This window comes from Bolinopsis microptera, chromosome 9 (genome assembly GCF_026151205.1).
Source record: "Bolinopsis microptera isolate Bmic1 chromosome 9, MBARI_Bmic_1.0, whole genome shotgun sequence".
Classification (NCBI taxonomy): domain Eukaryota; kingdom Metazoa; phylum Ctenophora; class Tentaculata; order Lobata; family Bolinopsidae; genus Bolinopsis; species Bolinopsis microptera.
The window spans coordinates 12697521-12715679 of NC_087080.1; the positions used below are offsets into that span (position 1 = coordinate 12697521).

At 38.1% G+C, this 18159-nt stretch overlaps 2 protein-coding genes across 2 annotated transcripts; both read right to left on the reverse strand.

Moving 5' to 3' along the window:
* Positions 1-113: 113 nt before the first annotated feature.
* Positions 114-1965, reverse strand: LOC134820465 (uncharacterized). Its single transcript, XM_063830851.1, has one exon. It carries the CDS (start codon positions 1798-1800, stop codon positions 328-330), a length of 1473 nt encoding a protein of 490 aa, XP_063686921.1. The 5' UTR covers positions 1801-1965; the 3' UTR covers positions 114-327.
* An 82-nt stretch (positions 1966-2047) lies between these two features.
* LOC134820464 (leucine-rich repeat and guanylate kinase domain-containing protein-like) lies at positions 2048-4175 on the reverse strand. The gene is given in 2 exon segments (XM_063830850.1): positions 2048-3172; positions 3174-4175. Coding segments are annotated over 2 exon segments (1887 nt in total). The 3' UTR covers positions 2048-2287.
* Positions 4176-18159: the final 13984 nt, after the last annotated feature.

Consider the following 18159-nt stretch of genomic DNA (forward strand, 5'->3'; position numbering starts at 1 on the left):
ATACAATTCTTACTCAAATCATAAAGTGCGCCAATTGGCCAAAGGATCGTAACAGTTCGATAATTTTATTCAAATTACAGCTGTTCACATACTCGAAAAAATAACGCAAAGGATTTAGAAAATATCAATCCATCCAATTTTAATTCGTTAACATGAAGAACAGAAAAATAGTAAATTTAAATGCAAATAAAACGTAACCACATGCACCGACATTTTGGAAATATTCCAAGCTATCCAGCTATAAGAAATACTAAATACACCAAAACAAAGCAATATAAATTTGAGAACATCAAAATCGTTCACCCCTTTTGATTAAGATCTCAACATTCAACTGTCCACCTCCATACCTTCAACATACAGCGAACTTCCAGGTCTTACTTCAACAGCACCAATAAGTAACTTGAGGATATCACTGTGGTCAAGTTGTTTAGCGAGCTCGATAGCACTAGTGTCAGCCGGGCAACCCATTCTAATGAGTGGGTCAGCTCCAGTCCCCAATAACAACACAACACAATCTATACTGTCCTGCAGTACCGCCAGATGGAGCGGTGTAGCACCGTTAGATTCTGGATTGAAGAGATGCGGATCTGCTCCTGCTTTTAGGAGGATGTTAAGAGCGAGTGAGTTTCCAGCTGAAGCAGCGACATGGAGCGGAGTGTTGCCATTGTCAGCAACACTGTTAACATCTGACGGGGTAAAGTTGGTTTCGGAGACGAGATAGTTCAGTACAGAGTGTTGTTTATAAAGTGTAGCAAGAAATATGAGACTCCTGCCCTGGTTATCTGTAACCAGACCATCAACATATCCCTTGTCAAACATGTATTTCAGAACTTCTACAAATCCGCACAAAACCGCATCAAATGCCCGCCCAATGTTGTGCTGTTCTACTCTGTCTATATTCTGTGCAGTGGTGGGGCGAGAATCAGGAGACATAGCCGAACCAGGCCGTCCTTTACTAGATCCAGGACGACCTAAACTAGACCCAGGTCGCATAGTTTTCTCTCTGCTTAACGTTCCAGAAATTCCTGTCCTGGAACGAGATGTTGGTCTGTTTTCTGAGTGTATTTTTTCAGTGACAAGTTTGCGATAGAAACTGACAGCAGCATAACATACACCAATAACAGTATACGTTCTCAACCCAAGTACCGTTTCTGGTTTTGAGGTTTTACACTTGACATGTGACAACAGTTCGCAATAGTCCCTCTTATCACTAGCAACAAGTGTCTCTATCATGTCGGGAAGTCTATTAATCTCGCTCTCACTGCAAAACTGATTAGGATGCTCGTGAAGTACACACAACAAAAACTCCATGACTTTCTGTCTGGAAACACGAGTCTGAACAGAGTTAGATATTTCCTCCAGCAAAATGCTGCACTCCAGTTTGAACCAGTCCACACGTTGCTCCAGTCCTAACTTGGTGAACCACCAGTTTAGAAACTCAAGAGAGTTGGTATCCGCCCACCACCAGTGATGTAAGACGTTCAACATGACCTGGGATTTCTTCAAAAACCCCTTCACCCCCTCCTCAGATACCCCCTTACATATATCATCCAACTCAGGGTCTATTTCAAGTTCATCACAATCTGTTAACTTGACTGAACCAGCTTGAATCCCAGGTAAGACCGGCTTCTTGGGGATAAAGTCTGGTTTGTCTGTAACTTTGAGTTGTCTCAAACCTTTGCTGAGGGTTATGACTTCTTGTAAGTCTTGAGGTGTTGGTCGGGCGGTTTTGTCAGCATACTGACGGATGCCAGGCTGAGTGACCTGGGTTTCTCTTAGGCGTAAAGTTGATAGTGCCATTTAGGGTCTATGCCCATCCCTGAAGAACATATGATTAAATACAGCATCAATTTGAATGCGAATCATAATAGATTGTACAATGCAAATGGACCGGCTACATTATTAGAATAATGAACAATTTGGTACTCACATTTCAGAATGTTTAATATATTTGATTTAACAATTCATTCATCAAATGACAAATGAATTTTAGAAATTTCGAGTAATAAATTTAGAACATTTCACTGCAGGAAGTCAAACGAAAATATTCTAAAATTCACAGAAAATGATAGGTTAAAAGGTTTTCAAATCCAATGACCAATATTCATTGTGATATAAGCTCACTCAGTAACTTTTATGAGTTATTGAAGCGACTCAATCAATTGCAAAAACTTTGTCTCTCCATTCAACGTCTGCTAAGGAACATGCCATTTTAAATTTGACAAACAACTATTTACAGGATTTATAAATATATTCTGACAATATTGAATAACAAATAATTAACTTTTCACATGGTTCGATGAGTAAGAGGTGGAATTGTAATGTTTTTCAGCTGCACTAAAGAATGTGCCGTTGCAGTAAGTTCAGTAGATGATGAGAACTCAGTGTTGCTCAACATGGACAAGTCTCCAGTGTCAGGGTAAACATAGGAAGTAGAGCTGCGAGAGGGACCTCTCCTTTCTGGAGTCACTGGGTGGGCCAAACCTTTTACTGCGCTTTTTACAACAGCTTCCTTTCGTGGGAAGTTGTGTTGATTATCAAATGTGGACGATGAACCACAGCTCCATTGACGCAGACCGAGTTCGGGAGCTGACTTGATGATTTCACCCTGGCCTGGTCCAACACCAGATCTTTGTCCAGAATAGTATTCAACCAGCTGCTTCAACTTTACAAAAGCTTGCTCCAGATCAGATGAGTTGATGGCCAGATCACAGACTCCGTGGTTATCTGCGTGGTACTTGTTGTACATTTCAGTACGCTTCAGCGCGAGAGATATCAGAGGTTCAGTGTATCTTCCCCGTTCTCGCATTCTTGTCTCATGCTTTACACTATCCATCGGTGAAATGAGGACAATTCTAGCTTGGTAAGCAGTACGTTTTAGAGATAAAACACCTTCTAGCTCCATGCATACAACACTGGCTACTCCATCATGAGCAGCGTCCTCTAAGTCCTGTCCATTCAAACCATACATTGCTCCACCAACTTCGTAGGAAACAATTAATTTTCCTTCCTCAATCAACCCCTCAAACTCTTCGAGCGACACTGGAATAACAGTTTTGTTATCTGAGACCTTCTTTGTTGAGAACAGTCTGATTAGTCTAAATGCGTTGGTAGTATTTTTAACAAGTTTCTGTGCGAGTTTGTACTTGCCACTACCGTTTGGACCAGTTAGACACCAGAATGGGATACACAGAGCTCATGTCACTCATGACACTAGGTTTGATATGGATGGGATGAATCAGGTTCTTAACAATATGCATAGTGTGATTCTGAGCTGCGATTACTTCAAGAGGAGGATCAAATTGGTTGAGAGCAGCAATCTTTTCTTCTGGTAAAATCTTTACTTCGTCCAAATGAGAGAGGTGATTGAGATAGAATAGGAGATGTGCTCTATAATCAGGAAGTGAGGTCAGGGGGTTGGACATCAAGGTCAGTCTCCTCAGTAATGGAAGATTTTGTAACTGTTTGATCTCAAGGAGGTCAATGATGTCGTTTCCTTCAAGGCGTAACTCTGAGAGGACCATTTTGCCTTGTAATCCACGAAGAGACCTGATGTTGTTGTTAGCAAGATGGAGAGTCTGGAGCTTCCCAAACTCTTCCAGTCCACTTATCTTGCTAATATTATTGTTATTCAAGTGTAACACATGTAGGTAGAGATACTCTAGTCCTCGTATCTCTGTTATCCTGTTGTTATTCAAACTCAGTTCCTTTAGACTGGAGCAACCTTCTAAACCGTAGATATTTGTTATCTCGTTGTGGTCCAGATTGAGGTTTAACAGGCTCTTTACTTCTCCCAATTTACTTGTATCATTTATGTTATTGTGAGAGAAGTCAGCAGACAGTAGATTTAGCGGTAGAGACAAAGGCGGAACAGCAGTCAGCAGATTATTAGAAGCACTGAGACTCAGCAAGTATTTGAGTTTTGTTATCACATCAATGTTGGTCAGCTTATTATTTGACACATCTAGATGTTGGATAAACTCGTAGTTCTCAAGCAATGTTATGTTTGTTAAATTCTTGTTGACTAGGTTAAGATCCAAATATACCAGTTCAGTGCCGCTGGCAGAGTAGCCTCTGTTCGTCAAGCCTTTTGCAACATCCTTCTCAGTTACTGCTCCAGCCTCATATTGGAGTGAGTCAGCCGATATGTTGCTTTCATTGTCTGAATCTTCCATGTCATGTGGTTATACCTGTACAATGGTTCGGTTAATAGCGTTATGATTAACAATAATCAGTGAATTGGTATTTTGATTGATATTTTCACTGTGTCTTCTTTAGAATCATACCGATAGGTCCAATACAACAATTTACAATTTATACACTAATACAACACATTATACATACCCCGATTTATTTAAAAGATTTTACCGAATAGTGTCCATGAATTCAGCTGCTTATTAGAAATTGAAACAGGGATTTACCAGCACAAGAAAATTAGCCTAAATTATCCAAATAATGCCGCACAATAGTGCAACATTAAAACATCTGTAAACTCAGCTTTCCTCGACATAACTTTCATTGATTTGACCAATAAAGTCTTCAATGACCGATAAGTGAGTTCACAGTTGATGGCATGGTTGTTGTTTGTGTGTTCTGCCATCTCCTTGACCAAAATTTGGCGGTTTTGACTGAATTTTTGACCAGTGACCAATCAGTGAGGTTGGTGAGGGTTACACAAGTAGCCATCAAGGTACTGGAACCTGAATATCTGGAGTTCAAAACTTTGATGGAAGGAACATTTTGAAAATGTCCTACCAGTAGGACATTTTCACTAGATTTTGCAACCGATATTATCGGCGATAATTTGTCAAAAAGTCATTATCAGTTATCGGCGATAATTTCTAACCGATAAACCGATAATATCAAACAAATTTTTGTTCAAAAATAATTTCCAAAAAGTTCGAAATTCCGTAAAATCATCAATCAAATTTAGCGTTATTGGACCTTCACAGCTAACTAGGTAATTCTTGATATAGTAAAAGCTGTTAGCATGGATATTTATTAACCGAATTTGCTACTCAAATCAGTGTCATACTCTCATTGTTAAATCAAAATATGTTAAGTTATTCACATTTCACATTCCATTGCCATGTCTTATTGCTTATGTGTCCTGCTGCACTTGATGATCAATCATTTTAACAGCATATGTTTCACAATGGCCAATTCCCATAGGTATCCCAAACTCCAAAGTTTCGCCCCACCCATATATAAGTTGTTCTATCTATGTATTTGTGTGGTGCGATGATAATAAGTGATCTTTACGTCGGTTGATCAGATGCTATACTTACATTAAAATGTCTCACAATTAAAGTCATCTGATACACTATATAAATCAAGAGGCTTGCATATAATGAACATATTGACATGGGTGCAGAGTTGAGTCTGTACGGAACCTAGTAGTTTCAGTTCCTTGTTTAACTTGCCGTACAGCAAGGACATCCACTACTTTAGCCCGGCGAGGCACATAGCTCACTCTACAACTCCGTGTCAAATGTTTTATATATACTAGCCAAGTTCACAAGATATATCCTTGTGTTTGAGAAGCGCTCGTTAGAACTGCTTCCTTTCCCTTTAATATCCCACAGTCTCTCGAGTTTCGTAACTGCCAGAGAACTCTCTTAAACAATTACTATCAAGAGGCTTGCATATAATGAAAATATTGACATGGGTGCAGAGTTGAGTCTGTACGGAACCTAGTAGTTTTAGTTCCTTGTTTAACTTGCCGTACAGCAAGGACATCCACTACTTTAGCCCGGCGAGGCACATAGCTCACTCTACAACTCCGTGTCAAATGTTTCATATATACAAGTTCACAAGTTCACATGACTGATGACGTCATAATTAGTTTCAAAACAACACACGCTCCACGCCCTGCGTTTGTATTTGATCGCTCATTTTCTTAAATTGTTAATTGATAACGTGCTTGAATGGTTCCCTGTCGTGTTCCGTGAAAACCTTTTTTATTTGATATGGCAACTAACGAGATCTGGAAACATTTCAAAAAAGAGGGAGACAACATGACCTGCATACATTGTGAGAAGTCTTTCCAAGGTACAACTGCCAAGAGGTCTTACACTAGTTTGTGGTATCACTTGCGAGTAAAGCACGCTATTGAAAATCCAGCCACTAAAAGTGCTAACTCGTGATGATGTTATGTCATAATCTTTACTTACTTACTTACCTGATCGTACTGTACACAGAAAAGAAAACTCAAGCTGAAAATGCATAGTCGTCTAGACTAGTCTAGCAAATGCTTTCTAAATAAATTTACGATGCCGTTGTGGAAGTTCAAATTACTTGTTTAGAATTTGTGTAACAGTAACTCAGGACTTCAGTAATCCTCATTGGCAAAGGTGACGAAAGTGTAATTGATTATGTCAGTCATGCAAATCAACAGAAGCTTAGCTCGGTTATCGGCGATCAAAATTATTGGACCGATAATGCAAACCCTAATTTTCACATTTCAGCTTTCCGCAATCCAAATTTCACTGTTTTGACTAAATTTTTCTTGAATGACCATCTAGTAAGGTCACTGAGGATGGCACAAGACACGAAATTGAGGTACTAAAAGTTCTGTTCTCAAAGAGAAGCTTTTCTGTCGTCTCATTGACAGAAATTTGGTGGTTTTGACTGAATTTTTTATCACTGACCAATCAGTGAGGTCGGTGACAGTGACACAAGTCGCCATAAAGATACTGGAAGCTGTATATCCGGAGAAAACTTTGACGGGAGGAAAATTTTGAAAATGTCCTACTGGTAGGACATTTTCAGATTTCAGCTTTCCGTGACCCAAATTTCACTGTTTTGACCGAATTTATCTTGAATGATTATCTAGCAACGTCAGGATGGTACAAGACACGTTTGAAAGTTCTATTCCACTATGCCACTGAGCTAAAGCAGTAGAGGGGATGGCGGCTTCTCTGGGATCTAATACATCCTGAAGCAGACCAACACTATGTCCCAACGCACTGGTGTTGAGATGTCTGCCCGGGTCAATATAATAAAGCAGTCAAGTGTCATGTATGTTATGTTGAGCATTCTCAACCAACAAATGTGGGAACTCACACAATGAAAAACCAAAACAGACCTAAAGAGACGTTGGACAAGTAACAGACTCTGAAAATAAACTTGAATTTGTTTTTATACAATTTAATTTATAAAGCGTATGTTATTGCCCACGTTAAGGGACCTGTTAATAATTAATTAAATTATTAGCTATTTTAGATTTGATAATAATTATCCCAAAGAAAGCTCTGATAAGGTCATCAAGGTACAAGAAGCTGTTATGTATATCCCGAGAAAACTTTGATGAAAGGAAAATCACGAAAATGTTCTACTGGTAAGGCATTTTCAAATATTTCAATCCAATTATGGAATTAATTGGTTAGCATTTTGCTGGGATATTGCATGTGTAACTTTTATAAATAACAATAATGAAATTCAGTTCCGTTCTTTTCTAAAAGCAAAAAAAAATCAACAAAGACAAAAGTAACTACAATCTACAAGCTGAAATTGTATTATATTTATATTGGTTCAAAACCGTTCATTCATGGTAAAGTTATATGTATGTGGACATAACATTGAAAGTCAATATTATATATAATACTGAATAAATTATATTGTATCTATTTTAAACAAACACTAAATTTTTGCACAAATTAATATGTTTTACTGCACTGTTTAAAATTATGCGCGCGCTATATCTCCACACATAAAAAAGCTCATTCAATTTGATACGTATGAAATCATTTTAGAACTTTCTTAATTTTATACATTAAAGTAACGTGTGCATGCAGCATATCAGCCCAATCATGCATCACGCTTGATTGACGATGTCAATCCTTTTTGTCATACGTTGTATGACCCGCCGCGCGGCCCCCTGTACACTGTATCGTTCAAACTCTACAGGGGTTTCACTATAGTGAAACGACCGTGGGGGTCACGATGTGATATTAATTGACGATGTCAATTCATGGCAGCTCGGCGCGGCACAGTCAACAGTAGCGCATCTCGCCGATCTCGCTGTGAGAAGCCTTATTAAGGGGGGGGGGGGGGTTCACCCTGATTTTTTTGTGAAACTTAGTTTCGAGATAGCAGTTGACCAACAAACTAGGACCGGTGACCGAACTTTTGAGGGGGTCCCGGACCCCAACCGCCAAACGGTGCCTGCGGGGCAGCCACGCCCATATTTGATCCAAATTAGGCCCAATTTAACCAAATACCCTGAACATGCCCAAAACCCAGATTTTAGGTGCTCTACTTGTAGCTAGTGGTCCCCTGAACTCGTATATGAATTTTCATCAAGATTGGACAAAAAATGACTGAGTTATGAGCCAAAAACCATATGACCATATTTGGGCATACGCACCAAATTTGATCGATTTTGGCCCATAAATTGGTCAAATATCAATATTTTTGAATGAAACCAACTTTATATGGAAGATAAGCCTATACTACAGATTCTCTATGATTATCAGCTCAATATCTACCTAACTGTGGATTCTGTGTTCAAATAGTTGCAAAAAATGAACAAAATCGCCCATATCTCAGTTCGCGATATTTGCAAAACTGACTTCGCTCAAAACAATAGAACTCAATAGGGTTTCAATATTTTTTCATGAAATTTTCAGAATCAACGTAGAATCGCATTTCGACCTTAAGTTTTAATATGGAATTTTGAGTTAGGCCTTTAAAAAAATTTGGCGGCCAAATTCTGAAATTTGCATGGGCGATTTTGTTCATTTTTTGCAATTAATTGAACACAGAATCCACAGTTAGGTAGATATTGAGCTGATAATCATAGAGAATCTGTAGTATAGGCTTATCTTCCATATAAAGTTGGTTTCATTCAAAATTATTGATATTTGACCAATTTATGGGCCAAAATCGATCAAATTTGGTGCGTATGCCCAAATATGGTCATATGGTTTTTGGTTAATTGACGATGTCAATTCATGGCAGCTCGGCGCGGCACAGTAGCGCATCTCGCCGATCTAGCCAGGAATTGAGGAATTCCAGCAAGATACGCGCCAAAAGACGCGCAGTTTGCAGTTGCGGAGTGATGTCAACGATTACTTTACACACTGATATCATTATAATTTGGCGTGACACACGTGTAATAGTAGAAATTACTAAGCAAGAAGTATACTTTTACAGGATTGACTTCGTGCAGTGATGTCAATGATTTCTTTGAGCACACTGATGTCATTATAATTTGGCTTAACAGCTGTGATATATATAATACTAATAGTCTGAAAAGGAAAAACACATGGAGATTGTAGAAATAACTTAATTACTAGACAAGGAGTATACATTTACAGGATTGACTAATTCGTGCAAACTTTCAAGACGGTAATCACATTCGACCGAAAGAACGCGAAATAGATTCGTTCTGGCCCATGATATACTTTTTCCTCATCAAGGGTGTACACATGAGACAGCGGGACCATTATTAACCCTATTAACGGGACCATTATTAACCTTGCGTAAGTTTGTACAATACCTTATAATAATAACAAATAATTATATTCTCATCTCGGTAACTTTTTAAACGTTCATGAAGGCAGTTTTCGACAGAATGGCAACTTGTAATCAGTGTTCATTGTCATGTTAAAGGTTTCCTTTATAATACAAGTGGTAGCTTAGGCCAACTTAATTATACTGTGTCATAACAGAGTATTTAATATTATTATGCGGCAAGTATCAGTATTCATGAGGCAATGAAAGGAATAAAAGCAAAAGAATCACAATGTTAATTGTTCACTCTCCGATCTACCGCACCCTGACAGAACAGATTGTCCTTGCATGGTTTTACCATTACAACATGATGAATCAGATAAAACTATAGCCGAGCACTCCGATCCCCAGCAAAAACGTGACCGATGAAATTCAATGTAATTCCACCATATCTATCAATCGTGTTAATGAACACAAAAGCCGGAGGTCCACCGGTAAATATAATCAAGTGGAAAAAGGTGGTAGACATATCACAAAATCTTTGTTAACTTTCATACAGGGTGAGTTGAAAATAGTGTGTGGAAAGTAAATGGCTCTAATTTTTTTTGACAAATGAAATTTCCACTTAATTTTTGCATATTTAGGTAATGAAAATATATACTTTTTATAATAATACAATTAAAATACTTAATAATTAATAATTTGCTCAACCCATCGTCCTTTATTAGCTAGGACATATTGATAACGTGTAAGACAATTGTCTATAGCCGACTTGACTGTATTATGGGGGCAGGGGGGTCTTCATGGAAATTTTCTCAAAATCGACTTTTTAGTTAGTTGTTTCTGATAAAGGGGAGTAATATCTATCAGATGCTTTTGATGCCGTGGAAAAATATCGTTCCTAGCCGAAATTATTGCCGGTCAAAGGTCAGCGCGTGTGTGGTAATTGTATTGCGCGAGCGATTTTTGATCGCGTGCCCTGAAAATCGAGTCTAAAAATCTATTTTCTCCTACATTTTTTGAGCAATCACCCTGAAACTTGCAGTATATGTTCTAAGGATCATTTAGAAAAGATGAGCCAGACAGAATTTTGAGTTAGGCCTTTAGAAAATTTTTATTCGATTTTGAAAATCTTGGACCTCGTTTTTTGATGATTTTTTGAGGTCGACGATTTTCAAAATCGAATAAAATTTTTTAAAAGGCCTATCTCAAAATTTTGTCTGGCTCATCTCTTTTAAATGATCCGTAGAACATTCTAATAATTAGGAATAATTTGATTACATACTTTAAAGAGAACAGTACATGATCAATGATGGAGACATTCGTAAACTATTGACAAATAGAGATACGAGAGTGCTATGGCCAGTACCAAATACACAAATCACTAATCATGATTCCTAGCTTTGAATTTACCCGGGAAGCCCGGGCTTTGTGTTCTCAAACAGTCGTTATATCAATATGAGACTTAAGTTAATTTTAATAATATTCAATTGATACGTGTATGAAAACCTAAAACGGGGTCCCCAGGTGATAAGACTCAATCGATCAGATATTTCAACGATTTCGATACGAGAGGTATTTATTATACCTCATGCTACTGCTCAGAATGACATTAACTGCGGAGCACCGTACTAAGTTTCTACAACAAGGTCTATACTAAACATGCGAAGATGATTAATCACTCAACACTCAACACATAACATACTTAAACACGTACTTCAAGTAGTCCTTAGTGACTATTTAGAATCCAAACCCAAACTAGAGTGTAGAGCGTTTGTTTAAAACCCTAATCCGTACGAGAAATAAGACCAACATCCTTATTTGGTTATACCACCTGGTCATTATAAAGAGGTTCATAAAACCAAAACATATCCAAATAATTTTTGATCATTTAGGCTTAATTGACGTTCATAAGGCTCAATAACAACCAAACAATATTTCAAGTCTCAAGAAGAGCCATCTTCATAATGTAGATGGCATGGTGGACGGTGGTCAGCTCCAGGTCTTTGTATCTGGAAGACGTATCCTTTCTTCATCTCTATGCTTTCTCCATGTATTAGTTAAGCAAGCTCTAGGAATTCCTTGTAATCTCCTGGGCTGGTTGTTGAGTTGGTGGATGTGATTAATTAAGGATAGAAGGTCTCCTATTATACATACACGTCGTTCCTGTAGCAAGTAGGGATATCGGGAAAGACGATGTTCTGCAGATTGAGATCTTCCCAGGAGGTCTTCGTGATCTTGAAAAGGGTTATTTCGAGTGATGTTGTGTCACCGAACAGTTGCTTGGAGACAGATCCTCTGACAAGCTCCGCCTCCAGGACGTGATGTCTGCAGGCCATCCAGAGAATCTGTTGATTGAGGAGCTGTTGAAGAATAGTACCTGCTTTTTTGTTAACTCCAGTATTGAATGTCTTATCAAATCCAACGGTCGTCGAGCATCTTCTTCACTTTGTCTGCTTCGTCCTAGTCCCTGTAGAGTCTCTCGTCTTACAGATTGCGAGTATCTTGTTCTCCTCATCTTGTTCTAGGACCACAGCCAGTCTGTTTACTTTGCTAAATCCTCCGAGGTCTGCTAGGAGTTTTCCGTCGAAATTTATCTGTCTGACATTGGACGTAAAGTCTCTTTTGATCTTTGCTGCTTGCTTTGATCGGACTGAGGCTCTGTGACGACTTGCAGTGGACTCTGAGAGAGATAACAGCTTCATATTCCCGTGTATTCACCGAGCAGTGAGATGTAGTGTCTCCTCGAACCGTCACTGAGGGAAAGAAAATAAGATACTACGTGTGAAAATGAGAGAAAATGTTCAACTTCTATCATGAAATTACCAAGGAGATGATAGTAAATTATTCACAAATCTGATTTATTTTTAACTAACGATGAACATGCAAGAAGGCTTTTAGTTTTAATAACCAGGGTTTTAGCCAGGCAGGATATAATAATAGTAATATAGTGAATACCTGATTTTGAGAGATACAATTGCAGCCAAGACTGATGGCAAAACGAATGAACTCCGCAAATCTCTGACCAAAAATATATCGTCTTTGTTTATTGTTGATCCCCTCCTGAAAATTAAGTGTGCGTTTAGAATTTACTTCTATATAAAACCCATTTATTAGGGCTTCTAGCATAGCCGTTCTGTTTAGCGTAAAAATCGATTGGGATTTTAATAGCTAAGTCTAATAATATCCCAGTTACGTGGGATGAATTGCATGGATACAAATTATCCTATTTACTCTTATTACAATCTAGCGATTGTACAAGTGTGTGGCTATATTGATATTGATTGATCCATGTCACGTGTCATTAGCACATAATATGATCTTTTAAAACTATTAATACTACAGTCTACACTTGACAATTCACGTGGCGTGCCTAAGGAAATACCCCCCCCCCCCCCCCCCCCCCCGGTTTTAGACTAATTTAACCAACTCGTAACAAAAAATAGTGCACGCCAGTTAAGTAAACGATACCCTCTTTCTGTGTCTGTTGCGACGAGGAAGAGCGGTGGGGTTTGGAATGGTTAACGTTTTTACCGTAGTAGCTTGCTAAAAACATCGCTGGATAGAATGCTATCATATCATAAATAGTTTTCAGTTAGTGATCAGCTATAATAACTAATAGTATGGTGCATTTTACAAGTCTCCATGGTGCATTTTACAAGTCTCCATGGTAACAAGAGTTTACAATGTAAGCTTATTGTTGATTAAGTAAGTGTAGCATATTTTACCAGCGCCTCAGCACGCCGGTGATTACAGCCGGAAAAAAACCGGCGGAAGTGTATTCTATATGAAACTTGTTTATAATTCTGTCCGTGACTGCAGAGAACGTGATCTGAGCCGCGCGCACGTGCTACTGCTAGTATAGTATCGAATATAACTTAAACTTAACGGTAATTACATTGGAGTGTATAATGTTAAATGTGTGTAGTGAGTTGACTCAGCTCCGAGCTGAGTGTATAGATTACAGGTCTGAGTAACATACTAACTATTAAATTTGAATACCTGTGATTTTCAAAGAACGTTCCATGGTTCCTCGAATTCACATGGTTTATGGGCCCAGTACTAAGCTTTCACAGTTTGTGTGGTAAGAATGTGGTAAAAAGTGGTAAGAAGTGGTAAAAAGTGGTGTTGTCTAAGATGAGAAGTACGGACTCGTTTCGAGGGAAAAGTACGTACTTGTACGCAACTTTAAAAAGTCCGACTCATACGACGTACGGTTCAGATAGATTTTTTTGTTTTTGAATTACGCATAGAATTGATCCATGTTATACTTGTTATATGCAATGTGGTATCTTGAAAATTCCTAACACGTTCAAGTTGTAATATAAACTAGTGTCCTAAACAGTCAACATTCTTCTTAAATTTTTGACGGAAATGACCAGTAAGTGAAGAAAAAATCAAATATTTTAACCGGAACATCAAAACTATCGTCTTCAACCGGCGAGGTTTTCTTTCTCTTAGTACTTAGTAGGGTTACCAGTTTTGATGAAACTAATTTGCCAATTTCACTTTAAGTTACCATTTTCGATATACCTGCTCAATAAAAGTTACTAGTTTCGATGTACCTTATTCTTCAAGGTAATTAATATTTTTCAGTTTTCACGTACCTTGTTACTTAGTTTGCTGAAAGTAACCAGTTCTACGAAACTTTTTCGCCTTATCCAGTGTTCACCTTTGACCTTTCTCGTTTCATCTTGATTTTAGTCTATGACCTATAACTGCAGTGGAAATTTTAGTGTATACGTATAACCCCTTATATTAATATGAAAGGTAAGCCTAAAGTCTAAACTACATATTGACCGTTATGTATCTGAATATTTGTTGAAAGGCCAAATCACCCGAAAAGCCTAAAACCCAGATTTTGTCGTCTGAACTCGTATATGAATTTCCATCCAGATTAGATATTAGATACGTATGTCGTATGGGCATATGTACAAAATTTCACTGCATATACATCTTAAAGGGGAACTTACAAGCGGTTATTTAATGGCGTAACTAAAGGGTGACCATCACTTAACGATTACAGTCGGCACTCGACTTCATGTAACGTACCAAGAAAAATCCAAAAGTTCTGGCGTAGACTGATTTATTTCGACTGGTCTGGGTCATGGTGATTGGCATTAGAGCGCGAATAGCGGACATATTCAGGCTAAATGCTGACAGAAGTTTTATTTAGATGGAATTATCAGAAACATTTGGTTTGCTATTCTGTGTGAGTGTAACCACAGCTGTGGCATTGTTAGAGCCGCGCGCACGTGTGGAGTTACTAGGCGGCGCCGGTCAGTCTGTCGAGTCTCTATGTTTATGTACATAGTATAGCCTGGGGTCCCCCGGAAAGTGTTGAATACTAATAATATGTGTGTGTGTGTGTAAGGAGCACATTTTTGACGTTTAGCAGCTGTACAAATATTTGTTATGACTATATGTTAACGATATCTGCCGTACACATTAAGACATAATACCAATTAGTAATTACTATCACTATAATAATATGTTACCTGTTTAAAGAAATATTCTATCCTATAGCACGTTCCCTGATTCCTAATGCCGCTTTCTGTCTCAATTACTATCTCTAATTTGAACCTGGAAATATCACTAATTTAACAAATGGCAAATAATATCAATAAAACATAATAGGGGGGTTAATTAAAAGAAGCTATCGAGTAAAGTGAATTGTTGAATGAATGTACTTAATTCAGAGTAAAACTATAAAATAACAACCTTTATCCTATAAGTATAATATGAATATGATGATACAGCTTTGAGAATTGAGAAGTGAAGAAGTCTGTCATCTTGCAAATGAAACCACCAATCCGTTGTACGAGGCAGCTCCAGGGCTGGTACCATATGAAACATTCGTTGATCCTCCTTTTTAATATTATCTCCTAAATTATTGCGTTAAGGTTTTAAAAAGTAACTGTCGAAATGTACGTATTTCATGACAAATCATAGACTAAGAGGGCTAATTAACCCGACACATCCTTAACAAATACACCACACTCTAAACAAATAGATAGACACGATCGAAATAGACAATAAATTGAACATTCGCATAATCGGAACTTCGGTAAGTATTATATGTAGGGCGGGCTAAAACAATTAATCTGTTTGTAAAAATACGTTATAGATTAATAACTTACCTTGGGCTTGAGCGAGTCCTTGACAATTGACGCGGACGAAAGCAACTATCTCGAAGAGGGAGAGAATGGAATTTAGCTAAAATAGAGAGAGGGTTAAACTGAGAAGAATAAGAATGCACAGTTGCGTTAATAAAGACGCTGATAAACCTGATTGTTACACTGTGCAGATATGCGAAAACATACATTCATCGACTTACGATAAACAACGAGAACGAATAATCACAATATGTAAGTTCCGTATAATTGTAGGCCTCATTAGCCTACAAGCATTGCAAATAATCTCAGTCATGGATTGTTGACACCTAGGCCCAGAGACCGTACAAATTAGAGAGCTGAGGCCATTAATCATTACAACCGGATATTGCTACTGACCTAGGAGGCCACAGTCTTAATTAGTAATTTCGGCTGCAATTAATCAAGGAGCAATACCGCTAGTTCTAGAGTTCTGGTTAATAACAAGTATCTCAGTTCCATAATTAAGAACCAATAAAAACCATAATTATACGGCTCGGTGGATGCCGGAAGGACTACCAAGAATCACCACCGGAAAAAACGTCATGTTATTGGATTGCAGGATCAAGCTCATCGGCTGACTCACAAGGAGTGCCAGTAAAAGTGAATCGTAAAAGTTACCTCTCAATAGTTAATCAACACTTATATAGTTTCGTTTTAAAATTGTTTCCTTAAGTTCCCGAGTTTCATTTCCGAGTCTACAACTAACTTGGAAGCACTAACTATCCGGAGCAAGTCTAACTCACTAACTGGTAGTTACATAATAGTGAAATTTAGTGGACACCTTTGCCTTATTCGGAATATAGTCAAGGAGTGTACGGGGTAGATTAAAGCGCCAAAGAATGAGTGTAAACTAATGTATTTATATTATATGACACACCTTGGAAAAGTGGACTGGTTTGTACAGCGTTTCATGAACTATATCCAGCTCATGTACTGTCTAGACTCTAGATCTGTTGCTATGGCGACGGGGACGGGTTACTAAGGAGAATTATGCAGTGTAAGAACTAAGAAAGAATATTATTATGAGTTAGTGAGGAAGGCTATATGCAATATACCTAGGAAAAATGTGCTGTTGTTATGTTAAGTTAAATTGAGGACAGCTTTTTAGTTGTCTGAAGGAAAATGTTGGACAGTGTCGCAAAGTTAGGCTGTGTTTAATGGGTTTTGGAGTGATTTTACCGTAGAAGCTTGTTACGTCTTTATACTCTCACCTGCATGTGCAGCAACATCTTGAATAGCTGGGTACATTGTTACATTCATAGTTATAAACAAACAGGCCGGAACGGTACCTTTGAAATAAATTAGACAACTGAAAACAATTAGACAATTACTGACAACCAACTCAAGGTGATTATATCTCAAATTTTGCAGATAGAAACTAGCTCAATCTTACACAGATTATCCGTCCTATAACCACCATACTTTATGGAAAGTTTAAAGAAAATCGTACGGTAGGATCCGACATAAACTATTGTCCGAATAAACTATTTTCTGAGTCGGACAGATGTCGCTGTCGGACAGATGTCGCCCAATCTGCAGTTAGTATGCTTTTATGTCATAAACAGCCGGTGATAATGATATACGGTAATATTACGGTTAATTTGACACGACAACTCGTGCATATTCTACTTAAGGCTGTCTCCATGGTAACCAGAGTTTAAAATATTCTTCATCTTACATTATGCGGCAGGAGCTATAACACTTAACATATTTTAAGCATTAACCATGTACACACTATTACATTTTAGTTAAGCTCAAATAAATTACACTGGGCGGTTGCCTTTTTCCACTAAATCCTTCTAGCGAATCTGGGTAGAATGATAATGCACAGTGCGTTAATAAAGACGCTGATAATCCTGATTGTTACACTGTGCAGATATGCGAAAACATACATTCACCAACTTACGATAAACAATGAGAACGAATATAATAATCACAATTGGTATCGATCATTGTTTGGTTGAGATATTGTGATACCATGAAACAAATAATTGAGCTTTAAACACTTCCTTGTGAGGAAAAATAACATTGAGAAATACGTACTAGAGTACTGTTACGAAAATCAGCTGGTTCATAAGATCAATGAAGAAAATTCGCAAACACGATTTAAAACAGAATTATAGCAACGTAATCGAAAGACAAACTGAACTAATAAGGATTTCGTCCTGAAACGAGCTATATATTGAGTATAACGTAGCGCTCGACTCCAATTTGAATTCAAATAAAAATGCGCTCCGGTAGTTTCAACTCCCAGCAGCTGGGAGTTGGAAAACTGGAATTCCCGTTACTGTCGCTGTGCATGAGAAGCCTTATTAAGTGCGCGGCGCGGCACAGTAACGCATCGCGCTACAAGGTTTTTGGCTCATAACTCAGTCATTTTTTGTCCAATCTTGATGAAAATTCATATACGAGTTCAGGGGACCACTAGCTACAAGTAGAGCACCTAAAATCTGGGTTTTGGGCATGTTCAGGGTATTTGGCTAAATTGGGCCTAATTTGGACCAAATATGGGCGTGGCTGCCCCGCGGGCACCGTTTGGCGGTTGGGG